This window comes from Rousettus aegyptiacus, unplaced genomic scaffold, assembly GCF_014176215.1.
Source record: "Rousettus aegyptiacus isolate mRouAeg1 unplaced genomic scaffold, mRouAeg1.p scaffold_m13_p_4, whole genome shotgun sequence".
NCBI lineage: Eukaryota > Metazoa > Chordata > Mammalia > Chiroptera > Pteropodidae > Rousettus > Rousettus aegyptiacus.
The window spans coordinates 151191973-151219929 of NW_023416307.1; the positions used below are offsets into that span (position 1 = coordinate 151191973).

General features: G+C 44.1%; 1 protein-coding gene across 1 annotated transcript; it reads right to left on the reverse strand.

The window, feature by feature from the left end:
- Window positions 1-13: 13 nt before the first annotated feature.
- On the reverse strand, window positions 14-27937 carry SEC22C (SEC22 homolog C, vesicle trafficking protein). Its single transcript, XM_016163322.2, has 7 exons — window positions 27810-27937; window positions 15937-16145; window positions 12244-12407; window positions 10160-10339; window positions 7834-7952; window positions 6556-6621; window positions 14-4897 (listed from the first exon to the last, which is right to left on the reverse strand). Exons 2-7 carry the CDS (start codon window positions 16116-16118, stop codon window positions 4697-4699), a joined length of 912 nt encoding a protein of 303 aa, XP_016018808.2. The 5' UTR covers window positions 16119-16145; window positions 27810-27937; the 3' UTR covers window positions 14-4696.
- Window positions 27938-27957: the final 20 nt, after the last annotated feature.

Below are 27957 nucleotides of genomic sequence, written 5' to 3' on the forward strand. Positions count from 1 at the left end.
ATACAAGTAACACTCGTTTATAAGCACCTTAGATTTATTCTCCTCTCACTTCTGAAGCCACCTCATTTAATTTACATATACACAGTATATAAATGGCTATGCAACACTCTGCACATACATGAACACAAGTTTAGGCTTTACTACTGTGCGGAAGTTTGTCAAGACGTACCCATCGTTTACTCAAAATAGATCTTTGTTATTACGTGAAAACAGTTAAGAAGCTTGTATAACATGGACAGCAAGCATTCAAAATGAATATATGAAATGAATGGTTTTGCCCTGGCTAAATCAGACTCAGTCTTTTACACTCTTAGTAGAAAAGTTCGTCAAACAAAATAAAATCTTGGGGTCATATAAACAAGTCATTAAATACTACTTCTGAAGCAACCCCAGAACCACACACGGTTAAGGGTTCAAGAAGGTCATATGTACCAAGTACAGATTAGAGGAACAGCATGAACTTGATAATTTCAAACTAAATAAAAGGCGCTTGTGGGCAACGGCTCTGCCATTGGTACACATAGCCAGATGTTTCTGTATCCGGCCATTCCCAGATTTTACCTTTCCACAGGTTCCCTGCCAATGACATTTCCGCAGCAACAGATGCTTGACATCACTGCTCCCTGATGGAAGAAGCAGAGCTTTCCTCATCTGGGTCAGGGACAGACAGTGAGGTTCGGCCCCTGGTTCCCCAAGACAAGCCTCAAACACAACTAGCAGAACCAGCCTCCTTGGACCCTGCAGGACCCCAGCCAGCGGTACCAAGGGGATGTGTACCTGGAAGGAGGAGGCAGGGTCAGGGGGAGGAGGGAGAGTCCGCTTCCTTTCTGGAGGGAAGAATACAGCCATTTACACTGCGGTGTGATAAGATGCTCTTTTTTGTGTGTAAAGGCCAGAAGTGTGACAGGTGAACTCAAAGCCTCCCTCCTGCACACGCACGATGGGTTCCCCCAGGATTCTCCTCCACTAGGCTTTTATCCTCGTGACAGCACCCCAGGGGATAGGCTGATGTTATCGCCATTTCCCAGATGGGGACACTGGGGCCGATGGGCAGTGACTCGGCCACTGTGGTGCAAGGCCAAGTGTCAGAGCCAAGCCAGGCTTCCAGCCAGCTGACCAGGACTCTCCTTCCCCAGCCTCCTCTCTCAAGGGCACATCTGCTCTCTCTTCTTCCACACTCACAGCACTCAGGGGGCGCCTCCCTGTCCTCAGGCAGGATTCCCCGTAGGAACTATTGGACGTGGAGTGTCAGAGCAGGGGCCCACACGCCATCAGGGCAGGGGCCCACATCCGGTCCCCGTGAACGCTCCCTCCACTGGCCCTCACCTGTGCTACACAGTGCAAGCAGCAGATTCTCTGAGGGCCACCTGTCCTGATTGTTACGATGAGTGGCTGACTCTTTCGAGGAACAGCAAGCGGCAGCTCCCACACACCACGGGGCCGCTGCTGTCTGCCGGCTCTGCTCCCCACCTATCCCCTGCTTCCAGCACCCCAAACAGCCCACCGTGCTGGCTCTCATAGTCTTTGACTCTAAGCAGTGCTACTTCCCTCTGAGACCCGGCTCCCAGTATGTGCTGAGCTCCCCGGGGTGCACAGTGCACCCTCTGCTCCCCTCGGGAGCTCCTGCACCCACCCTACTGATAAAATTAAAGGTGGCTTTCCCTCCCTTCCAGAGACTCCGGTTCCAGCCTCTGTCCCCAGGGCCGGAGTGTGGGGGGCAGAGGTGGGAAGCAGTGGGGGCAGGGGACCTGCAGAACAGGGCACCTAGGAAAAGAACAGGGAGCTCAAAGTGAGGTGCGCAGAAACGATGATTACACGTTTTCACTTCAGCGCCCGTCCCGACGCCCCTTTCCCGCCTCTTAAAGAACTTTAAAATGTTGGGCCTTGATTCACCCTGTCTGTCAACAGAGCTCACAGGTAACAGGGGTGCGAGCCTGGCAAGCACACGGAGGCTGTGGTCGCACTCCTCCTGCGGCAGGCAGAGGGGGCTCCTAGTACCGAGGCGGACACCACCCCAAATACGCCCTGACTGTCCCCATGCAGAAAGCAGAAACCCAGAAATGGCCCTGTCACAGTGTGGCTAGCCCGGGGAGGAGAAAACCAAAGTCCACGGGTGTCTGTGTCCTTCACCGGTACGCTTGGGCAAGGAGGGGGGGACGCCTGCAGACTGAGCCACGCTCCCGCCCCAATACGGAGGACGGGACGTCGCGCACGCTGACGCTCCAGACCGTGAGGCGTCCGGTACCAGAAGGCACTTTTGAGGGTGTGTTTTCAAAGTGATTTCATCTATTTCCAGACCTAGCGCCGTGAGGTGGGCCGGGCAGGCGGCATTCAACCACTGGGAAAACAGAGGTGCTGGAGTGGCTGAGTTGTGGTGGGGTGAGGATAACCACGGCGAGGGGGAGCCCGCTTTCTGGCACCGAGGATGACACGGGGCCACGAAACTCCAGGCCTGGACCAAGCCAACCCTGAGCCTGGGACCTTCCTTTGGACAAAATCTGCAGACATTCTTTCCCATCACTAGTTTCTCCCCGCAGTGAGCTGAGGCCTCTTTCAGCTGGGTTTCAGTTACGCCACGTTTACGTGACCGTTATTGATTTGGCGCTGCTCACCTAGTGCATCTTTTCCTTTCTGTCCGCAAAATTAATCTCAGCCTCCAAGCGGAATTTAATGGATTAAGACCACACTCGACCCAGTGATAACACCTCTGCTAGGGGAGAAAGCCTTTGCCAGGAGGGAGTCCTCCTCAAGGATGGTTCTGTACTGCTTGCTGAAGGTGGGGCACAGGCTCAGCCCCCCAGAGCACATGGGGTCCAGGGCTGCACGGCAACACCTAGGAATGGCACAGGGGCTCAAAAAGAAAGCCCTTCATTGCTAAACCGTTCTTACCAACTTTTAAAGCTGTTTTCGTGCTTCTACCACAAAAAGGAATTTTTTCCCTTCCTTGTCTTCCCTTTCTATTTTACTGTTTCCTCAAAATTATCTCCCGGAAAGCCTGACCACTCCCCTGCTGGGTACGCAGAAAATCACGGAGACGCAGTCAACAGAGAAACAGCTCTGAGGTTTCCGTTGACGGTGTTGCCAACAGAACTTTCATACTCAGATATTTTATTTGATGAAAAATAGAAAATCCTATTATAAGAAAATAAAATGACTTTGGCAACATTTCCCCCAACGGTTTCCAGTCACATAAACTTGTTTTTCTTGAAACGATACCAAGGTAGCTCAGTAACGACACACCACCGGTAATGACCATGTATAACTGAATTCCCTGAAAAACCTTCTTGCTTCCTTCATATGCTCAGTAACTCTTGCAATCAATGGTTTTCAACTTTTAAAAACTATCAAAATAGGATTTGTTGAATTTTCAAGACTACATTATTCAGCCCCAAAGTATTCCATGCAATTGTTGGTGAGCCATTCACATTCCAGACTTCCACCAAGAACAATCTAAGGGCACGCTCCCGAAAAGGCCTCCTGAATGGTGCCGGACAGCCCAGGCTGCAATGTCCAGAGAGCTAAGGGACCTGATTCGGGTCTACATTTTGAAAAACTATGATCAATCAATATTTTGACAATGAGAAAAAAGAAAAGAAACTTTTCAGAGCACAGGGGTAATTACATCTTCATAAAGCTTTTAAAAAGTTAATGTCTACTTAACTCTTATTCATAAAAAAATGAAGCCCTTGATTTAATTAAGATGATTGAGAAAGGTGCAGAGGAGTAATTAATTTGGGAGGTCTTCTGGGAACAGGTACACGGGGTCAAGCAGTCGCCATCGGTAAAATGGCAGGCGCTCGGCTACCTCGCACAAGGCTGATGACAACAGCCCCTCCCACCTACGTCTCAAAGTGCCACTGCGTGAATCCGTGTGACTCACCTACTCATCTGTGGCCCACCGCAAGGAATCCTGATAGTCTCATTTCTGTTCATGCTTAAAAGCTTATGATCCAGTAGCACTGGTTATTCAACTTTTTAAAATATTCAGATATACCCTGCAAATAAATACAAAATATTTCTGTGCCCACACAGTCCCACCATAAAAGGTAATGTACAAATTAAACTCGGCTTTTAAACCATTTTCTCTGTCTGTCCTTACCCTAAATCAAGTTCAATTTATATCCAAAATATATTTAAATATTCTAAAGGTATTGTATTGAACCTGTTATCAAAAATGTAAACAGAATTTACCTTGCTTACACTTATGAACCATGTTTTTAAGTTTTTAATGCACCTGTACTGACCCACTATAAAAGCTAACCAGGTCACACTTATACTGAGAAGCTGATATGGATTTTACGGTAGCTCCCTGGAGACAACTGCCAATAACATAAACTAGTATTACTGAGCCTAGTGGTTTATTACATCATTCAGTTTGAAAGACCAAAATAATTCCATTCTGATCTTCAAATAACGCTTTCTCTGAATGAGCCCCCAGCGCCTGCTGTCCTAAGTAAATGTGCCGAACTGGAGGTCCCACAGGAATTTATACTCAGCACACAACCAGGGCTAGGTGTCAAGTGACCTCGTACGCTCAACTACACCTGTTCAAAGTCCCCAAGTCTCGGTATCAGTCGGGTTTGGTCAAGATGAACTTCAAGGATGGAAACTTGAGGTGAAGTCGAGAAGCCAACAGGGACACGTGGCTGACCCTCATAAGAACATCAAAGGATCCGTTCCTCGCACCCTGTCCCCCTCACACGCCACAGTCGGGCTGCTTCTCCTGAAGCTGCCTCGTCAGTATCTGATGTGAGGACAGGAAAGCCACTCCGATGTGGAACAGGATCTGCCAGAGGTTCCGCAGCCCGTGCAGGTACACGTTGCCCAGGCAAATGAAGAGCAGCAGCAGCACCACCTTCGTAGTCCTGGCTGGACTGTAGAACAGGTACAAATAACACTGAAATGACACCAGAGGGGAAGTCCCGTCAGAGGTCACAAAGCGGCCGCAAGGTCAGGTGCAAGGTTCGCGTCTCGCACCTGTCACACACCGTGTCATTCCACGCCCATCAGCTTATTACACTGAAGTCATTACAACGAAGCTTGGATTCGCTGGGCAAGTTGCTGTTCATCACAGAGATGTGGAAGAGAAGAAGGTGAAATCGATGGCACAGGAGGAATTAGAACATGGTGCTCGTGAAAGAAGTGTAGAAAAGACGGACAGAAGTGCCCGGGCTGCGGGCTGCAGAGGAGAAAGAGATGCCAGGCCAGCACCCCGTAACCTCCCAACGAACTTCCCCTTCAGGGGGTCGTGACAGGTGAGGAAGCCAGAGAGAGAAGTTGTGCTTTTACTATCTTAGTTTTTCAGAGCTACAACCAGATAGGAGACCCCCGTTCTCTAGACATCCCCTCAGCGTGCCTTCAAAAGCATCCGTGAAACAGGGAAAGGTCTCAGAGAAGGGAGGGAGAGTAATATTTTACATAGAGCTATCACACAGAAAAGGGGCCATTCTTGTTCTGCAAGAATGGATTCAACGGATTTTGTTTTGTTTTGTCTTTTTTAAAAAGCACATTTTCAAAACACAGAGCAATCCAACAAAGACTGAGCTGCAGTGTGAGGGAGAGAGCTCCCCATGGAAAGAGCTATCCAACTAAGAATGCAGCCGAGGGAATGAAGGGAACTCTAAGATCCCCTGCAGCCCTGAAACGCAGCTCTAGGAAACGCCAACAGGCAGCATTCAAGGTTTCGGAAACTCGTTTCTAAAACATGAGTGCATTTTCAATAATCTTGGGTTGAAAATTTCTTTCTGCACCATCATGCAATTTTTTAAAATAGGCCATTCTAAAATGTATGTGAAAGGGAGAAGAAATGCCTTGAGAGTAGAACTTTTAATTAACAAAAAAAATAAAAAAAGGCTTAAGCATGCAAAGAAAGTACTAAAATCCTAGCCTACGTGGAGGACAAGGAAAGAGAATTACAGTCAGGTTTTCACCAGAATTAACTCTGCCTACACGAGATTCGAAGGGTCCTTTACACTTCACCCCCCCATATGCAGCGTATTTTAAAATAACTAAATAATAATCAAAGCCCTCTAGTCAATGTTATCATTTCTGTTTCATTTCCTAAAGATAGATTTGAGTCAGATGGCATTACTACTAAGGACAATTCTTTTTCACCTAGTCTTGTGTTCAAAACACACATATACATAGATGTGACTTCCGCAAGATTTTTCCATACGTGGGCCGCCCAATAATAAGCACAAAGCAAGACCCTGCCCCACACTCGTCAGGCCCGACCCTCCTCCACTGTGAACGCACCCCTCCCTTCCTGGGCGGCAAGTCCCAATTCCTGGTTTCTGTTCTGCTCTGGTCGAAAGCCCTGCAACCTCAGGCGAGTGGCTTTCCTTTCTGAGCCCAAAGCTCTTCCTCTGTAAAAAGAGAGGCCTAGGCAGGACGGGCCTAAGGTCCCTCCCCTAAGGGTGTGACACTGTCCATGATTTGAACCACGCCCTTGGTAGAATAAAAATAGGATCCAGAAACTTGTCAACAGTTCCAATAAAAGAACAACATAAGGCCATGGGCTTAACCCACTCGACGGCATATCAGCATTTCACCTACCTGGAAAACGCAGGCTACAAAAGGAATAAGAAAAGCCAGAATGTTTCCAATTTCCTCATGGGCAACCTAAAACAAATATGAGGAACACAAGAAAAGGACTATTTAGATGAAAGAACCCACGATGGCTCCTCATTCAGTGTGGCACAGCTGATAACGCGAAACCCTGGGCTGAGCGACGGGCAATCCTTTTCAATGGCCTGGACACACCTTGTGCCCTCCTGTCCCCAAGCATCTATGCTAAGCCCTCGACCTGGAATGCACCCCCCCACCCCCCACCCCCCACCCCCCACCGCCCCGCAACCCTACCACCTCTGGAAATCCTACTCATCTGTCAAAACTAAGCTTTTCCTAATTCCTCCCGACCCCAGGTACTGCCGCCTTAGTGATATCTTGACATCGCCACTCTCTGCTTTGCACCCCCGGGCAGGGACTATGTATTAACCATCTTACTGGACAGGCACCTGTCCTGGTGTGTAAGATACTTGGTGAGGACCTGGTTATCGGTAATCACAAACGATAAGAGTAGGAGCCACACCGAACATTGGCCAAAGGCGGGCTGTGGTAAGGGGCAGCCAGTCCCCAGGCCCGCTGCCGTTCTCCATGCAGGTCCGTCGGCATTAGTCTCCCGAGACCCAGCCCCAGCTACGCTTCAGACTGTCACCTCCACGCACACGGCGTGAGCATCACGGCTCCCTTTACAAGTAACATCTCTATGTTTATGTGCATGATGGTTCTGTATTTCTTGGAAGCGTCTGAAATACTTCAAATTACCAACTAATATTTAAAAAGCACTGAAACAGAAAAATGCTTTGAGAGGAGCAGGCTGGAAAATCAACTTCCAAGTGACACGGTTTTTGACCAAGACACAGAGCAGGTGGTACCCGCATGATATAACTCAGACTATGAGGCAGCTTTTCCCAGGGGCGAAAAAAGAGCCTGATCCTTGAAGTCTAGACTCAAACTTCTGCCCTTAGTGAGCAATCCTGCCCCTGATACAACTCCGGGGGTCGCAAGGACCATGGGACGGCCGGACGTCCTTGCAACGGCTCGTCTGCGTCTCACCACCATCCCAGCGGGCCCCTTTGGCTTCTTAGGAAAACAGGTACAAAAGAGCAAGTTTCATGCTCGTTCAACTTACTACAAAGAATAAAATTAGAAATAAAAATTTTATTTGAATTACAAACCTTAGTGCATAATAACCTTATAATAAAACGTGTCCTCATTGGTTCCTTCCTCCATGTATCCGGCAGTTTATTTAAACTGTGAGGAAAAAGTTACCTGTAGAGAATGTTCTGCAAGGTGAATTCCACGAATGAGATTCAGAGCAGCACACATGATGTTGAGAATAAGGGACAGGACACCCAGGGCTGTCACTGGTTCCATTCGGAAGGTAGGAGCTTCACAATTAAAAAAATAAATAAATAAACTGTCTAATGAAAAGAATTTCTATATGAAAGAAAAATAAACAAAGACATAAAGACATTAACTAGACCTCCACTAATGATAGGCTATGCTAAACACACAAACACATTAATTTAAAAAGCAGGTGTTAGGGGGGACAAGGCAAGAAATGAAGGACAGAATGAACCCAGGAATCTGAGGTGAGTTCCTTCCAGAAACTGGCCCTTCTCTGAGCGAGCACAAGTTTCTCAAGTGTTTCCTAGCCTTTCTGTTTAAAGTAGTGGTTCTCAGCTAGGGCAACACGGCCCCTCAACGTACACATGGCAATGTCTAGAGACATTTGGGGTTATCATGACTAGGGACATGGTGCTACGAGCATCTACTGGGTAGAGGCCACGAATGCTTCTAAACATCCTACAATGCACCAGACGGCCCCCACAGCAAAGAATTATCCAGCACAAAAAGTCAACAGGGTTGAGAAATCCTGATTTAAAGCAATTTATGGCTGTATTTGCAAATGAGTTGTCAATTACCGAAAGCATTCCTGTTACCCCAACCCTCGGCTTGGAAAATGCTCCATTCTTTTTCTGATGAGGACAATACTCAGTGTCATGTGTGCTTCTGGAGCAAGTCACAGCCAGTGTGATTTTTTTTTTTTTTTTTTTTTAATTCTAAAATAACAGGGAAGAAGAGGGAAGCGCTGAGTATTTAAGCTACAAACTTTCTGGAACTCTAATTGGAACGAAAGACCATTCCCCTCTTTTCAGAGAACCACTGGGACTGATTTTGGTTCACACGAGTAAATGGTGTCCCACCCGTTCCCTTGCGAGGCTCATTTTACATCACCCTTTCTTGTCCTTACATTTCCCACACACGCACACGTACACGCACACACACAGATATCTAGCTGCGACCGGAGGGAGGGGCGTTGTTAGTGTATTAGGGTTTCCATGGAGCAATTCAAAGTCCCCGCTGGCACAGGACATGCTACCTGTAAAGACTCTAGCCTCAGGACAACAGGGTGAGTCAAACCACAGGACAATGTCCTAGAAAGATGGGCAAGCTGACACTTCCTGGATTTGCTCCTCTCGTCTAAGTGGTTAAGAAACAAAACATATATTACAAAGTTACCCCATTTTCAGGTATGGCACAGGAGAAGCGTGGTGTTCAACTACCCAGTCTTCCACAAAAGTTAAGTTCATTCCTGACATAAATTATAGTAATTTATTGACGGGCATGAGAGCCAATCCAGGAATTTATTGGTTGAAACGGATTAAAACGAAACATAAAGTTAAACCAAAAACATCAACATTTTTAATACACCACTTTTAAAATTCAAGCAATGAGTTTAGTATAAAACAAAATAATTAGATTGTTATAGTATAGATAGTTCTATCTTTTAGAGCAAAATTCAGCTCTGCATTATTACAAAATCTTACGATGTAAATATCCACTTTAATTAAAAATGGGTTTAATTATGTGTACTCATAAACAAAGAATATCAAAAATCATGCTTTACTATATGCTAGGCGTCGAGTGGCTAATGCCAGACGAAGTCACGAAATGCCAGGGGACTGTGGCACATTCGCTAACACCTCGTTCTTCAGACAAGGACACGGAAATCCGCAGGGATGGAGGGCTGTCCCCAGGCCTCAGAGAGAACCAGACAGCAGGGGCACCAGAGGCCCTGGACCTGGCCCTGCCCGCATGCACCCCGTGGCCCTCCCTTTCCTCCATGAAGGAGGGTGGGGTCTCTCGGGGGAGACCTGCGATGTTTCACTAAGTGATGCGATGAGATGAAGATTCACTGTCAAAGGAAAAAATTAGATGGATGGATGGATGGATGTACTGACAGACAGGTAGACAGATAGACAGAGAGACAGACAGACAGACAATGTTCAAATGGGTATAAGTGACTTCCGGCAAAAGAGAATGAATCTTTACAGTATTTAATCCTGTAGACTTCGACCCAGTTAAAGAAACAATCTGCCAAGTCACTATTCTGAATCCCATCGTTGATCTCAGATCGACTCATTGTCATAATAGTCAAGTTTTATACAACTGCCACCTGGAAACATTTTTCCCCACATATTTTATACCTCCCGCCCAAAACACACCTTCCTAGGAAAAGAAATCAAGGTCCCTTTGAAATATGGAATATCCCCTCATCTGCATCAACATCAGAGCACAGCAGGCCACTTACCAGGCTCCAGGTGCATCTGTGCGTGGCCGTTCATCACCCCGTTTGCCACATCTGTGTCCTCCAGAGTGAGAACGGTGGGGGGCTGGAACTTGAGTTCCTCCTGAATTTTCTCTAAGCTGCTCTTCATCTGAGTGGAACTTACATAGTTAAAATGCCACTTCACTTTCTGAATGATGCTGTCTACAAAAAGAGAGAAACTCGAGTTGAACATTTTCAGCACAATAGATGATAGAAGAAAATATGTACTAAATAAAGTTTATATTTTAAAGCAAGCTAACGTCGGCCAGATTCTCAAGAATGTCAAGGTATACGAAAAGGTCAAATGATTATTACTACATATCATTACTGGTCTCATCGCTCGCTCCAGAGCAGAATAATTAAAATGTGATAGTCTACCTATAGAGAAGGCAGTAACAGCTTCCAGAACCTCGGTGATGAGGGAGTTAGGGGAGCGGGGTTTGATTCTTAGTTCAGCCACTTGTGAGAGTATAACTCTAGGCAGGTCACAGAATATATCTAAGCCTGAGAATGGGGATGGTTATTCTTGACCTCATTATCTCAAGAGAAGACATGTGAAAAAATTAGAAATGAAGACAAAACATTGTGCAAATTGGGATTTCATATTTGAAAAGTATTGGTTCTACTTCTTTTATTTATGTTAGTATTAACCCACTGCCAAGTTTTAATAAGTATTTGGAGTGAAGTTTTATAAATATTGGCAAAGCAATATGACACCTAATTCTAATATAAGTATAGTTTTACTCACATTCTATTCTTAATAAATAACGAGCAAACATGTTGCTGGGGAAGGCCCTCCCGTCAGAGCAAGCTCACCACTTCAACAGGAAGGCCCATGCAGAGATGAGGGGAGAGAACCCAGGCCCACCGGCTACGAATCAATGACAGCGAAGGGACACCGCGGCCGTGACCTGTCTGGTCCTCTCCGTAGGAAGATGTGGGGCCGAGAGCCACAGTCTGACCAGGGCCTCACGGGGAGACTCAGAGTCAGAGCTCTCAGTCTGTGTCTCAGGTCTACCAGGCGGGGGCCTGTGGACCAGGGAGCTTCCCAGCGCCTTCAGACGACACCAGAAGCAGGTGCTGGCCCATCCGCGATGCGCTGGCCAACAGGCCACACGAGGGAAAGTGAGGGTTATGGCAGTAGTTGCCAGGAAGCACAAGGGCAGGCCACACTTCCAGGTGCTGGCCCTGCACCAGCCCCCCATTCAAAAGCTGTTTACACAGAGACCACGGAATGTCCTCCAGCTCCACCCGTACGCCCGTTCTCCCAAGAGCTCGAAATGACTTGGACCACACCTGAGAAAAGGTGTGTCCACTCGAATGATCAGGCTGTGTCCCGCAGCCCGAGCCTCTACCCGGCCTCTCTGGGGGCACCTGGGACAGCAGCATCCTCTTCCAGAGCAGCGCTTCTCACACTTCTGGTGAAGGACTAGTTTGCTTCTTATTTCTAGACTCTTGTGGACTGATACTTTAATAAAACGCAGTGAAAAATGCCGCAGGGATGTCGAACACCCTTTCTCACTTTCTGCACTTACTCCACGATGGAGGAACAAGTCCGCACACCCCCCTCGGAGCAGCCCAGCCCCAGAGCAGGGGTCGGCAAAATCTCCCTCAAGAGCCAGGTAGTAAACAGTTTAGGTTTGCGGGTCCCACATGGTCTTTGTCACAACTACACAGCTCCGCTGATGACAGGCCGAAGAGGCCACAGGCAACACATAAAAGAACGAACATGGCTGTGTTCTACTTTATTTACAAAAACCAGCACTGGACGTGGGCCACGGTTCGCTGACCCCTGCCCTGGAGGGATGTGGTGAATAACCTACACAGGTTTCGCATTCCTCCACCCTGGCCCCAGGCCCTGGAGAGGTGACAAGCCAGAGTGCTAACCGTGGAAGCCTTCCAGGCCACTTCCGTCACTATGAAATCTCACGACACAAGGTTGTTCTCCAGTGGCATGTAATTGCACCTCCAGTGATTTTCCTCGACGGTCAAAGCCATATCGAAACTATAATTCTACACGTACAACGCCGTAAGAGAGAACAGTAAATGCAAAAGAGTTTACGAACCGAATTCGAGGAAGGCATACGGCCTGGAGGCGAGGCCGATGCAGGTGGTGTCATAGGAAGCTGTGAATTCCCACCACAAGGTCTCCAGGAAGCAGAAGGCCATGGCTGCTGGACACTGGCGGGAGCAGATAGCCATGCAGGCCACATCCCCCGAAGAAGAAACGCTGAAACGGAAGGACGACATCTACATTACCCGGGAACAGACCCGTGTATTCCCATCCCGCGGCCGGACGCGACCTTGCCTCAGCTCTGGACGTGCTCGGCCCCCAACAGCCTCGCACCTGTATGCTGCATTCACATTGTCTCCTCGGCCAGACCTACCTGGGACTGTGCCTTTACCACACGTCCTCTGCGCTGTAGAGCAGTATTTGCCAGTGACGGTGCGTGACCACTCTGAGTGATTCATGCACGAGGAGGCATGTTCCATTAGTGAGAAGCAGCCCCAGGCTTCTCTGCATCTACTGAGGAAAATGTTTTTCCTCCTTCATCGACATCAACAGACTTTCCAACGTTAAATCGTCCTGGTGTCCTGAAACAGAACCTCCCTGGTTGTGAGCTTCTGCCTATTCATATGCATACAACTGCTGGACTGAGTTTGCTAACGTTTTATTTTGGACTTTTGTGTCTATACAAAGTAAGACTGGCCCATTAACAACGTCCCTTTCCTGTACCATCTTCTTTCGGTTGTGGCATTAAGATTACTCTGATCTCATAAAATAAGTGCACGGTGTTTCTCCCTCGTCTACTCCTTTTTGGACTCTCACGCTGTCATTTCAAGTGCTGGAGGCTCTAGTTCTGTCTGCTGTGCCCACTGGCCCCCTCATCGAGGAATACCCCCCTCTAGTGTCCTGTCATTTTTGCTGAGAGCTCATCACTGTAGAGCCCGTTTTCTTCCCAAAAATCTCTCAAGCGCTGAGTTGTGGGACACTTTTTGTTTTTAACTTTTATGTTTCGATTAGAGTTGACATTCGGTGTTATTTTATAATAGTTTCGGGCGTAGAGCGTAATGGTGAGACATTCATATAATTTACAGAGTGATCCCCCGATTGGCCCAGGACCCGGCCAGCACTACGCACGCCTCCTACATCATGCGACGCGCTTCTCCCAGAGGGGTCTGGCCGGCTGCTCCGGGAGGGCCGTCAGCCTGGAACCAGTACTGATGTGTGGGCTTCGGCTCGGGAATTCCCAGGCCATGGGGAGTATGACGTAAAACCTCCAACTCCAATCCTACATGAGGCGCAGGGGCAGGTTTTCCGTCTCCTAGATGAGACTTTTCCTTCCCATCCGAAGCCAAGCAGAGGTGACTTAGCCCCGTACGAGGGGGTGGGGGGCAGACTCTTCCTCACCTGTCCTGTCACTAGGGCTGGAGCCTGAAGAGCCCCTCCATTTTGCGTGGGTCTTACCACGACACCTCACTCTACCCTGGCCCAAAGGCCTCTCCCTTCGCGGGTGCTGAAACGCAAGCCCTGAGTTTGCCATGGCTGGTGACCCAGGCGCCTCAGCGTTAGCTCACACACTTACCGCCTTGATATTCTGTTCCCCCTTCGTTTCTGGCACCTTGGGATTTCTTTCTTTCAAGCTCAGCGACACATTTAAAAGAATTTTATATATATAGTTACTGGCATTTCTGGGTGTTTCTGGCAAGAGGGTTTTAGATTCTGTTGATATACCATCTTTTTGTAATTGGAAGTCTCTCTATAAAAATGTTTTCTATATATAAATGTTTTTTTTAAAAAGGATGACCTCGTCCTTATACAAAGAATTTTACAGAAGGACCTAAGTCTCTTTGGGATGGAGGGGTTTCCATTTGTGGGCTGACGTGTGTCCCCAAAATGACATGTTGAAGTCCTAACTGCCAGTACCAGTGGATATGACCTTATTTGGAAATAGTCTGTGCAGATGTCATCATGATGAAATGAGGGCATCATGGGGTAGGATGGGCCCTCCTCCAACGACGGTTGTGAAATCTGGTCTCGGAGACCAGAGGAAGAAGCCCACATAACCAGCGAGGCAGAGAGTGGAGCACCACCACTTTAAGACCGCCAGGGGGCAGGAGAGAGGCGTGGCAAGGGTCCTCTGAGAGCCGGGCGAGCAAGGCCCTGCTGACGTCCGATCTCAGGCGTGCGGCCTCAAGAACTGGGAGAGCTGCTTGAAGGCAGTTTTTGGTAATCTGATGTTGCAACATTAGGAAAATAACTCAACTTTTTAACTATAAAATAAGCTATGGCACTGCTCATCTGTAAGCAGAAAGGGCCTCGCTTTCTTCTGTGAAAACAATGGCTATTTTATTCAAAATACAAAGAAATAGAACATTTTATATTCCACTTTTCAAAAAACCGAAGTACCCAGAAGTTCGTTTAAAGTCACAGCGTTTGTTTTCTTCACAGAGAAGAGGTTTCCTAATTTGAGGTCCAGCACAGAGCCCCCCTGGAACGTTAGACAATCACAGCACGGTGAGGAGGCAGCCGGAGAGAGGAGCCGCAGGCAGGGGCAGCGGCAGCTCAGGTTTTGCTCCCGAGCACCCACGGCCCGCATCACAGGGTGACGGCGGTGCATGCCTGCCTGTGGCACCCCCTCCAGGCCACCTCCCTACTCTCCTGGTACCACCCCCGAGCCTGGAGTCAGGTCTGGACTCTCCCATCTGTTTTTCTCATTCTGAGACAGACTTCCCCTAAAACAACCTCATCTTATCCGGTCAACTGTCTATTCGAAGGGAGCAAAAGGGACTTGGTACATGCAGGCCTACATGCTGGAGAACAATGGCGTAACATCGACAGCAAGCCATTTTGATATTTCAAAACCTGCCTTGCCCCTGATCCCTCCATACAAGGGCTTTTTGCTGTGAGCCCTAGAATAAGAAATGATGAAACACATGAGAAACAGACCCTGGTGCCTGACTGCCTGCGTTCGAATCCTGGCTCTACGACTTATTAACAGCATAAACTTAGACTTTAAGTCATTTAACCTCCGTTTCCCGCTCTATACAACAAGCATAATACTACTGACGACCTCGTAAACCTTAGAAAGTACTTAGAATAGTGCCTGGCACAAAGAAAACACTCGACGGTGTTAGCTGTTATTACTGTGATTATTATAACCACTTGACTCTTATTTTCCTCGGATTATTTTTCCCATTGTATTATATAATTGTAATATATAATTATATATTTCTTATTCCCTCATTAGACTTTAAGTTCCTTGAGAAGAGGGACCTACTTGTGCTCATTTTTCACTCTCCTGCTCTTGTCACTTAATAAAGTTTTTAATTAAAGAAAAAATTTAAGTGAAAGAAATTTTAAAAGCAAAACCTGAAGGCAACAACTATAAGTCAGGAGGTCATTTTTATTTTCTTGGTTGCTCGCTCCTGTCCATTACCTTCCCTGCCATTTTAATCTGGTATCTCTTCCCTCCTCATCTTTTCCCCACCCCTGCATCTAATGTGGAAAAAACTACCCAACTAAAGGCATGAAAGCTGGTTGGACCCGGGTCTCCCGATGCTCTTGGCCCACCCCTTACAAAGGCAGGAGTTCCAGCAGCAACGCCTGAGGCCCCCTGATTCTGCTGCAAATACACACGACCTGGGACCGCTGATCCACTTCTAACACACAGTGTGATCAGCATGTTACCTCAACGTACGGTTCAAAGTAACCCAAATTTCACTGATGTTCTGTAAAAGTGAACATGCTTGCTTACTGTATACTGAGGTCACATCCTTGTGCAGAACCGCGACCTGGATACTGGGCCAGTCGGGAGGCTAAAGTCTTGAGCCGTCTCCTGCATTCCAGAAAATCTTGGGTGTGGTAAAAGTCAGTGGAGGCCGAGAAGGGCAGTCCGTCCCTCACCCTTACCACACAGGCAAAGAGGATCATGGACATGGTCCGCAAGAGAAGTCATGAGGACACCTGAGGGAAGCAAGGTCACCTTGTTACTGAGAGCCGGATGTCGGTGCCGGAGATGCCCTGCCCGCCCACGCATCCTCGTCCCCACTATGACCGCGAACGTGGCTGTGATTATTTCCCTCTCTATAGCTACAACACTCCCAGTTCTCCTCCCTTCATTATCCTCCCTGTGTCTCCTTTACTTGTGATCCTCCTTTTTCCTTCTCTAATGAATCTCTCCTTTTCCAGAATTAAACCAAGTAGGATGAGGGAGGAAGGAATAGAGATGCAAGGAAGCAGGACCAGAAGGGCTAAGGAGCGACCGCGATGACAGGGGGCAGCAGGACACAGGTGGCAAGAGGGCTCCACAGGGATGGAGGAGCCTGCCACTGCAGCGGCAGGGATGAGCTCCAGGGACCTGTGCATTTCAGGTCACCCAGGGGAGTGGAGGTGCTGAGCGGTTTGGCTGCCATAGCCTCACCTGCAGTGGAGGGATTCTAAGCATCTAACCTAAAGAAGGTAGCAAGGAGAGCAGAAGGCAAAAATGGAACTGAGAGAATATAGTATGTCCTCCTGAATGTGCAAATATTTGATACAGAGCCAGTCTTCAAAATGATGACTGAGCTCCTACAGATGGCTAAAGGAAGGCATTTGGCAAATTATATTACATTAAGACACTAAATATTTGGCCTTGATATGTGAGCACCATTAAGAAACAAAAAGAAACAGATTCTGAGCCCTTATGATGCCTTTGGCAGATGAGAACAAGGTACTTCTCAGGGGAGAAACAGCCTGGACCAGTTCTGCTGGCAGAGCCTGGCTGGGTTTTTGCCCCTACCTGTTAACTCTACAGGTGCTTGTACAGGGCATAATGTGCACACCAGCCTTGCAGCTAGGGGTTAGAGAGAGGGCCATTACAATGCTAATGGGTCTTTCTGGGCTCCCATGAATCCTGTTTCACAGATCCTCTACTTGATAGGATGTGAATAGGCTTGTATACCTATGGACTTTTCTCCCAAAAAGCTCTAGGGGTGTAACCTAATTTGGCATCTCAGTTCCTGTGAGCAGTAAGAAAGGGGAGCCCCCAGGATGTGTGCGGTTCTCGTCATTTCTGTGCCCCTGCATTCCATGAGACCGTCCCGAACCTGCCCAGCAGGAAGTACTTCTCCCACCTGTAAATTCCCAGAGGACCTACCTTTTTGTTCTCTATTTTACTGATTTATCATTTCTGCTACCTAAGTGTGAGTTCTAAGAATAAAGATATCTGGAATGGATTCATGAATGAATGATTACTCCCATTTTACACATGTAGGAACTGCAGTGGTATCAAAACACAGAGAAGGTAAAAAAAAAAAAAAAATTAGTCTACCAGCCTACAGACCCTACAGAGTCCATTTGTCCCCTCTCCCCACACTTTCCATCGAGGAGTTAAAATGTGAAAAGCCCCATGAAAGATACAGCCACACCATTGTTCCCAGCACAACCGACAGGGCCAGGCCAACTGCCAGAAGATCCTGTGGGTTGTATCCCAGCCGCCTGGCCAGTGCTGAGACCTTTAGCACCGGAAAGGGCATCAGGGGATGGATGGATGGCGGTTAATAACATTATCTTCTATACTTCTGTGAATGTTTGAAATATTTAATTTAGAACAGGAAAAAATTTAAGAGTCATAGGACACAAAGCCCTGACAGAGAGAGATAGGGAAAGACTATAAGGTCAACTTGAGACCAGGGCTTAGGGTCTTGCTACCTTGAGAACAGTGTTGTATCAGTCAGGCCATTCTGCAATGGATGTAGGGAAGTGTTTATAAAGATGTTTCTAAGAACAGTACTTGCCACAAAAAAAAAAAAAAAGCAAAAAACAAAAAAAAACACACAAGACAATGACTCAATGAGATACCAAGAAAGTCAGAGACAGGACAGAAATACCCTCAAGGCAAAATAAGAAAGACACTTCTTTGGAGGCTGAGCAAATTGTATGTTCTTTTGTTTTTCTAAGGGAAAGCAGTATGCAGTTATTTCAACTACCGACCCCAACATATCTACTCTGTGGTGCTGTCTTTATGGAGCAACTACTATGTGCCAGGTATCATGTTAAACCAATAACGAGGAAAACAGCGCCCTTTCTAAGGGACAGTAATCTGAAGAACCAGTTTTAGAACCAGATTCTAGATGACCTAAGAGTCCCACCCTTGCTCTACTTCATCCATGTTATCTTCCTGGTGATCGAACTTGCTTTTCCTCAAACGATAGCATTCAAGAGAAATAAAAACTGTTTTTCGGCTCTATCGAGTTACTAGTATTGCACACTAGTGAAGCCCACATCTATTTTTTAAATATTTTTAAATATTTGCGATGCTTAAATGAAGGTGACGCTGCAATGTTAACTGCGGCTTGTGTTTGAGGGTATGTGTGAGTGTGTCAGTGCACAGAAAGGCAGAGGCCTGAGGGGTGGAGCGACTTTGCACCCTGCTGTGGAAGAGTCTAAGGACAGAGACAACACCCTGGACGCTCTTCCTTTGTGCAAATGCACTCTGTATTCTGTAGGATGAAAAACAATTAATACAAACAGGAAGAGGCTCATCTTTGCATTCTCCACACCGCCTGGGAAGGGCTTTGACGTTTGTGAATTCAGGTTATTATGAGCTATATCACCAGACAGTCTGTACTTGAGAGATCTGACCACTACTCAAAAATGAATGAACTGGGGACTTCTGCTTCTTGAAAGGCGAAGTTGAAGTACTTTTTCCTACTCCCACTAAATACAACTAAAATCCACAGACCTTATATATAAAATAAATATAAGAAGATTCTGAGGGGTAGAGAGAAGGCAGACTGGCTGGGGACCTTGGTACGTCCCCAAGGAATGACGCAGTTGCGAGTCTGCTCAGTTTTCTTTTTGCTTCATATATATATTCCAGTCCAGGTGCTGGAGAAGATGGCAACCCAGAAATGCCAATGGGTGTAGACAAAAAAAAAAAAAAAAAAAGAAGCCCAACAACAACAAAAGCCTGCCCTCCCTAGCCAAAGGTACAGCCTAGCAAAGGACAAAACTTTTAGGTAAAAACATTCTACTCTGGCCAAACACCACAGAAAGAACTGCAGCCACCACATACCCACCGACAAAGCTCAAGTAAGAACCTTAGACTTCTACTCCCATGAGGTGGTAATGAGGTAGCCTCTCAACTCCCCGCCCTGCCAGGGCAGTTTAAGAGAAGACCAAGCAGGGAGCCACAGGCAGCAATGAGCCAAACTCGCTCACTGTGTCACTGAGGAGACAGAATTCCCCTCAGTAATACTGAGGAGCCCCCTCCCTTCAGGGAGCCACAGAGGCCGAGTGGAGAACCTGGACTTTTACTCCCACCTGGCAGTAATGAGAGAATGCTCCCACTTCCCCCACTAGCACAGAGTCAACAAAAGCCAACTAAAACAGAAGATTTAAATGAGATCCAGAGCCTCATAACATAAGACCCAAACTGTCCAGATTTCAATAAAAAAAAAATCATTGGTTATACTAGGAACCAAGAAAATCTCAACTTGAATAAGAAGGCACAATCAACTGATACCAACTCCAACATGACACAGACTTTAAAGCAGCCATCATAAAAAGGCTTCAATGAGCAATTACAAACATACTTCAAACAAATAAATTAAAAAATAGAAGATATATAGAACTAAATGAAAGTTTTAGAATTAAAACGACACAATAATGGAAGTTAAAAAAAAATCATTGAATGAGCTCAACATTAATATGGAGGGGACAAAAGAATGAATCAGTAAACAGGAAGACAGAACATAAAAATTCCTAATTCGAACAATCTGAGAGAAACTAGATTGAAAAATATTGCACAGAGCCTCAGGGACTATGGGAGAATAACAAACAATGTGCTTTCATATCACTGGAGTCTGGGAGGAGAGGAGAAAGAGGGCAGGACTGCATTCGGGATTCAAAGAAACAATGTCTAGAAACTTCCCAGATCTGGTAAAAGACATAAGCCAACGGATTCAAAAAGCAGGTAAATTCCAGAAAGGATAAACCCAAAGAAATCCATGCCAAACACATAAGAGTCAAACTTAAGAAAACTAAAGACTATAAAAATCTTGAAACAAGCAAGAAATAATACCTTACCTGTGGGGGAAAAACAATTCAAATGACAGCAAGCGCATAGAAATTATGGAAACCAAAAGAAAGCACATTTTACAGGTGCTTAAAAAAAAAAAAATGAACTGCCAATCTAGATCTCTATTTTCAGGAAAAAATATCTTTCGAGAATGAAGGGAAATAAAACACAGTCGGATGAAGGAACGCGAAGAGAATCTGCTGTCAGCACATCTGCGCTAAGATAATGGCTAAAGGACGTTCTCTAAACAGAAAGAAAATAATAAAAGAAGGAATCCTGAAACATCGAGAAGGAAGAAAAAACAGCAGAGAGAGTACGAACATGGGAAAATACAATGGCCTATCCTTCTCATGAGTTTTCTAAATTATGTTTGCTGATCCATGTACGTAAAGGAAATATTCGAGACAATTATAAGCAGGAGAGGGTACAAAGATATAAAGGGATGTGAAGTTTCTGTGTTTCACTGGAAATGGCAAAATGCTGACACCAGCAGACTATAAGTCATAGGTACACAAAAACACATATATACACATACATCTATATACTGAAGCTATCACTAAAAAAGCTACACAAAGGGAAACACTAAAAACTATACATAAATAAAAATGGAACTTTAAAAAATATTTGAATTGCTCAAAGGAATGCATAAAAAAGAAAACAATTTTTAAAAAGTAAATAGAAAGTAAAACATAAAAGAGCCAGCTTAAACCCTAATATATCAATGAGTACATTAAATGTAAATGGTCTAAATACACAACTGAAAACAGAAATTGACAGAGCAAATAAAAGACATGACTCAATTATATACTTTCTACAATAAATTCACTTCAAATATAACAATACAGGTAGGTTGAAAATAAATAAATGGAAAAAATATGCCATGCAAACGTTAATCAAAAAGAGTTATACGAATATTAGACAAAGCAGACTTTAGAACAAAGAAAATTTCCACGGATAGAAAAGAACACTATGCAATAATAAAAGAATAAATCTACCTAGAAGACATAAAACTACATGTATATGCATTAAACACAGATGCAAAATATGTGAAGCAAAACTGAGGAAGTGAAAGGAGAAAGAGACAAATCCACAGTTATAGCTGATGACTTCCACATCCAATGGATTGAACAACTAGAGAAAAAATCAGCAAAGATAAAGATCTCAACAGTACTATCAACTTAATATGTAAAAAAACAAAACGAAACAAACGAAAACAAAAAGCATTTTACAGAACACTCTGTCAACAACAGAATTCTTTTCAAGCACCCACAGAACACATAGCAAGATGGACCATATCTTGGGCCATAAAACAAACTGCAACAAATTTAAAAGAATTCATAAAGGGTGTGTTCTATGACCACAATGTAATCAAACTAGAAATTAATAACAGAAAGATAATGAAAACCTCCAAACACTTAAAAACTAGGCAACACATAATTAAATAATCCATGGGTCAAAAAGGATGTTTCAAGAGAAATTTTAAAAATACACTAAACTGAATGAAAAGAAAAACAAATGAAAATTTGTGAGACACAGCTAAAGCTGTGCTGAGAGGGGAATTTATAGCACTAAATGCTAACATTATAAAAGAGAAAAAGCTCTCAATAATTTAAGCTCACATGTCAAAATTAACTAATCAATTAATTAATTAATTTAAAAAATAAACGGGAAAAAAGAGGAAATAAAAAACCCAAAGCAGGCAGGAGGAAGAAAATAATAGAGTAGACATCAGTGTAACTGAAAACAGACAAGCAATAGAGAAAATCAAAGAAACAGGATGTTGGTCCTTTGAAAAGGTCAATAAAATTGATAAGTTTCTACCAAACTTAACAAAGAAAAAATGAGAGAAGAGACAAATTACCAGTATCAAGCATCAAACAGCAGGGTGTCACCACAGACAATACAGACATCAAAATGATAAGGGAATTCTACAAACAAATCTACACATATAAATCTGACAACATATATGAAATGTTTTGATTCCTCAAAGATACAGATGACCACAATTCCCCCATAGAAATTAGGTAATCTAAACAATCTTAGCTAAATTTCCTATTAAGAAAATTTCATTTGCAACTTAAAAATTTCTGAAAAGAAACAATCCAGGCCCATATGGTTTCACTGGAGAATCGCACCCAACATTTAAAAAAGAATTAACCCCATTCTGCACAATCTCTTCCAAAAAAAAACAGAAGAGCAGGAAACAATTTCAAATTCACTTTATAAAGCTAATATTCCCCTGATATCAAAACCAAAAACATGAGAAGCACAGAAAACTATAGACCAGTACTCCTGATGACCTTATATGCAAAAATCCTTAACAAAATGTTAGCAACTAGAATTCAGCAATATAATAAAAAGAATTAGACACCAAAACCAAGTGGGATTTATTCCAGGATTCAAGGCTGGCTTAATAGTCTAAAATCAAACAATATAATCCATCAGATAAACAGGCTAATAAGAGGTCACACAATGGTATCAATTAATACAGAAAGGGTATTTAACAAAATTTGACACCCATTCATGACAAAATTCTCAGCAAAACAGGAATAAGAACTTCCTCAACTTGATGAAGAGGATCCACAGAAAGCCTACAGCTAACATCACACTTAATAGTAAACACTTTCCCTCTAAAATCAGGAAGAAGGATGTCTGCTCTCACCATTAAACACAGTACTTAAAGTTCTCTACCCAGTGTAATAATGCAAGAAACAGCAATAAAAGGCATATAGACAGGAAAGAAGGAAACAAAATTATTCCTATTTTCAGATGACATAATTGTCTACATGGAAAACCCCAAAGAGCCAACAAACAAAACGTCCTAGAACAAATAGCTCGAGATTGCAGGATATAAGACCAACATACAAAAATCAATTGTATTTTTATAAACTAGTAATGAACATGTAGAAACCAAATTAAAAATAAAACACTATTTACAATCACTCCAAAAATGATCTCAATAAAGCTATAACTTTTTCTTTCCCCTCTTTAATTCCCCCCGCCCTCCACTTCCACTCCTGACCTATGGATGTTGCCATCTCCCCTTAAGAACTGGATCTCTGAAGGAGGGGGTGTCTCCTCCCACGTGCTCGCGGTACGCATCCAGGGTCTGGTGCCCCCTGCGCACTTGGGGGGTCTGACACACCCGGGGTATGGCCCATGGCTCCACCTGGGGTGCGAACCCAGGCGTGTAAAGCAGACATGCTAACCACTACACTGTGGAGCCATCCCTATAACTTTTTAAATGAAATACTTAGGTGTAGATATAATAAAACATGTATAGGACTTGTATGTTGAAAACTACAAAACACTGCTGAAAGAAATCAAAAAAGCTCTAAATAAATGAAGTGATATACCATGTTCATGGATTGGAAGACTCAACATAGTAAAGATGTTAATTCTCCCCCAAATTAACATACAGGTTTAATGCAATTTCTGTAAAAATATCAATAAGATAGTTTGTAGATATAGAAAAAAATTCTAAAATGTATATGGAAAGACCCATACCATCTTATTTCAGTATTTATTATATAGCTACAGTAATAAGATGTGTGGTATTGGCAGAGAAACAGACATATAGATCAATGGAATAGAACAGAGAACCTAACAAGTACAGCCAAATGATTTCTGACAGTGGTCCAAGGGAAAAAAATTATTGGAGGAAGGATAGTCTTTTCAACAAATGATGATGGAGCAATAGATAAGTACAGGGGGAAAAAAAATCTTGACCCTAACCTCACACCCTTAGTAAAAATTAACTCAAAATATAAAAAGTAAAACTATCAATGTGGAAGAAAACATAGGAGACCGTCTTCAGGACCCAGGGAAGAATTCTTAGATATGACACCGAAAGCACAAGCCATAAAAGAAAAATCAGCAAATTGGATTTCATCAAAATTAAAAATTTTTGCTTCGCAAAAGCCCATGTGAAAAGGATGAAAAGACAAGCTACAGACTGTGAGAAAATATCTGTAAACCACATATCTGATAAGGGACTCTAGATATCTAGAATTTTTAAAGATCTCTCAAAATTCAACAGTAAAAAAAAAAAAAATCCAGTTAGAAAATGCACAAAGCACATGAAACATTTCACCTATTCACTTCACCTATTAGGGAAAATGCAACTTAAGATCACAATGAGATAATACTACATATCTACGAGAAGAGCTAAAAAAATTTTAAGTGACAATATTCAATGCTGGCAAGCATGTGGAAACTATCTCTCTCATACGTTACTAGTAGGACTATAAAATAGTACAGTCACTCTGGAAAACAGTTTGGCAGTGTCTCATAAAACTAAACATGCAATTACCAAATTATCTATCAGTCATGCTCCTGGGCATTTATCCCAGAGGAGTGAAAATTTATATCCACACAAAAACCTGTGTACAATTGTTCATAATAGCTTTATTTGTAACGGCCCCACATTATAAACAAACAAAATGCCCTACAAATAGTGAATGGTTAAACAAAACACAGCACATTCATACCATGTACTACTCAGCAGTAAAAGGAATAAACTATTGAAACAGAACAACTTGGATGGATGGCAAGAGCCTTGGGTGAGTGAAAAAAAGCCAATCTCAAAAGGTCACATATATATGAATCCTTTTATGTAACATTCCGAAAACAACAAAATTATAGAAGTGAAGAACCGATTAATGGTTGCCAAGGGTTACGGATAGTGAGGAAGAGGGGAATGGGTGTGACTATAAAGAGACAGCAAGAGGAAAATCATTGTGGTGATAGAATGATTCTGTATCTTGATTGTGATGGTGGTGACAGAAATCTGCACAGGATAAAATGACACAGAACTATACACGCTTTATATCAATGTTAATTTCCTGACTCTGATATTGTACTATAGTTACGTAAGATGTACTCAAAGGCGGAACCTAGGTAAAGGGTATATGGGACCTTTCTGTACTATCTTTGCAAGTTCCTGTGACTCTAATTATTTTAAAATAAAAGTTGAAAGAAAAGTATTAACTTAGGGTCTTTATACCACTTACTTAAATCACACTTATACTTTTTATGTTTTATTTTCAAATGTCATGTTTGAAACATCTCTACTAGTAGAATAATCTCTTCTGTTAATTAACTGTAGTTCTGATGATCTGTGCATGAATACTGAAGGGCACATTTTACACTGAGCAGCTCCACAACTACATGACATTTCCAGACGGGAAGGCACTATCATCTCAGGATTCGTTAAAATAAAAGTCGCCTGCAGATAACTAGTATTTAGTTTAAAACAGAAAAGCAGTGGAATTAATCTAGACAATTATACCATAACTATAGAAAAAAATGTTATCAATTATACAAGGACAAAAGCAGCCTCAGAGTGCTCACCCTGGGACACGAGTCCATCTTCCAGGTCTTATCAGCATCTTCTATAGGCCAGTAGACCTTGTAACCGGGCACTGGTCTTGCCACATATTAGGAAGCCCTCAATAAAAACTGCTAAGCAAATGCATGAATGACCTAGGGGGGCTGCCTTATTATTGCTCCCTGAAACAAGAAATGTAGACTTGTAGATCTTGCCATATTCTGATCTATCTTTTTAACATTTCCCAGAGTAAACCTCTACTTGAAGAGAAAAAGAGAAAGATTTTTATATAGATAGATTTCTTAAAAGTAGAAACTGAAGTAGTAATCAAACATAAAGCACCCAAGGTACTACCAGGTTTAATAAAAATATTTTAATCTGCCTCCCACAATTCCTAAATCCTCTTTTCAGCTCTATTTATAAACTGTTCATGTCACAGATTATCTCCATTCTATTAGCAAAGATTCTGTGCCTAGTTGGAGGCTACCCTTGCTCCCATTGGTTTTTTCCCCTGCTCTTTGCCCTTAACCCTCTCCTAAACCCCCATGGCACTTATTCCTCCTCCTCCCTCCAGAAAGAAAGAAAAGCAGAAAAAAGTATAGCATTAAATGACCGGGCCCCGCAAAATAGTAATTTAAACAAGCAAAACAAGTTTCATTTGGCATACAAATATTTGAACAAAAGTTTTCACCTGTGTTTCACAATAAGGCCTATTGCCCACTCTTCAAATATACAATACAGAAGACAAAGACAAAACTGAGTTATATCACTCTTACTGAATTCACCTTAAGTCACAAGACTTGAGAACTAGCTACTTAAATTGTAGATCAGGCAGGCTCCTTAGTTCCACACTGCTTGGGAATGGGGTTGGGAAGAGGGTAGAGGTCAACTAGGAAGAGTAGGGGACTAAATTTAATAGTAAGTATTATTATATGTCAGGTACCAGGCTAGGAACTTTACACTGATAATGTTATTTAATGCTCATAACTGTGAGGTAGACCTAATCTACACAAGGCAAGTGGGAAAATTAGAGCTCCAAGGCTCCAGTGGTAGAGCCAGGATTCAAACCCAAACTTCATTACTCGAAATGTTCAAAAGCCTATGATTTTTTCACTACACTCTTGCTTTTCTAAATCTACTCTTTGGAATTACAGCTACTCTATTTCTCTAAAACAATTTCTTCTGGGGCACTGATACTCGAAACGAATCACAGACCTGTCAATAGATGAAGGAACCAGGCCTAACGTTTCACTTGTTACAACTTTTCTTTACTCATTATATTACTTTGAATAAGTCAGTTTTCCTCTTTGACCATCAGTCACCTTTTGGATGTAGTTGATCTCTGAGGCTCTTTCTAAGAATCAAAAACTTTAGGACCCCAAATGTCCTCTGTGTTATAAACATTAACACTTAGAGCTCTAACAACATTGTTTAAAATATATTTTCCAGAGAAAACGCTATTAGGTCAATTTAATTCTAGTTAGCAATACTAAATCACTCTCAATTATTTACACTTTTATTTACTAAAATTATCTTTATTGAGATTAATTCCTTTGTCAAATTTAATGATGATGTACCCCATCCCTATCCATCGATCTGAGCTTTATTTTCTTTTTCTGTCGATGTCACAAATTTCACCAATTAGTTTTTACCGCTGGTAATATTCTTTTGTGGCTTTGATTCCTACATTCCTAATTTTTCCCGGAGTGCCTTATCCTTCTGGTTCTGGAGGTCTGGAGGTCTGGAGGTCTGGATGTAAACCTACAATGGACACAAATGTACACCACCTCCTACACCTGACGTTAAGAAAAGCTAGTCCAGTGCATCCAGTATTTGGTAAACCAATTCATCTAATATCGGCATGCTAAGGGAAGTTTGCTATTAAAATTAAACAATACTCTAACGTGAGCTTCGTGGATAATTAAGGAAAAACAATCGCCCGCTCTCCCCTTTGGACACACCCCGTCTCCTCCCCCTGGGGGCAGCGTTCTACGCGCATCTGTCAGCTGAGGGTTCTTGCTGACGCGCACCTTGGGTGGATCTGGAGTCTGGAGAGCAACCAGCAGAAAAACGGGGGACAGATGATGCCGGCAAACCCCACGAAACCCGGTGGGACTAGGCTCGGCCAGAGGGCGGGGTGGGCCTGGGGTCGCCTCTCCAGGCCAGCCCTGTGCCACACCCGACCCCGCCTGCTCTCGGTAACCGGCCGCGACACCCGCCTCCGCCCGCCATCCCTCACCTCGCCAGGACGGCGGCCTCCAGGAGTCAGTGGCCTGCCTCGATGCCTCGGCGCCACCCGCCGCCTCCTCCACAACCCTAGCCCACCGGGCGAACCCGGCCCGGTCACTGGCGGCCCGGGCGCAGGTAGGCGCCGATGCGCATGCGCG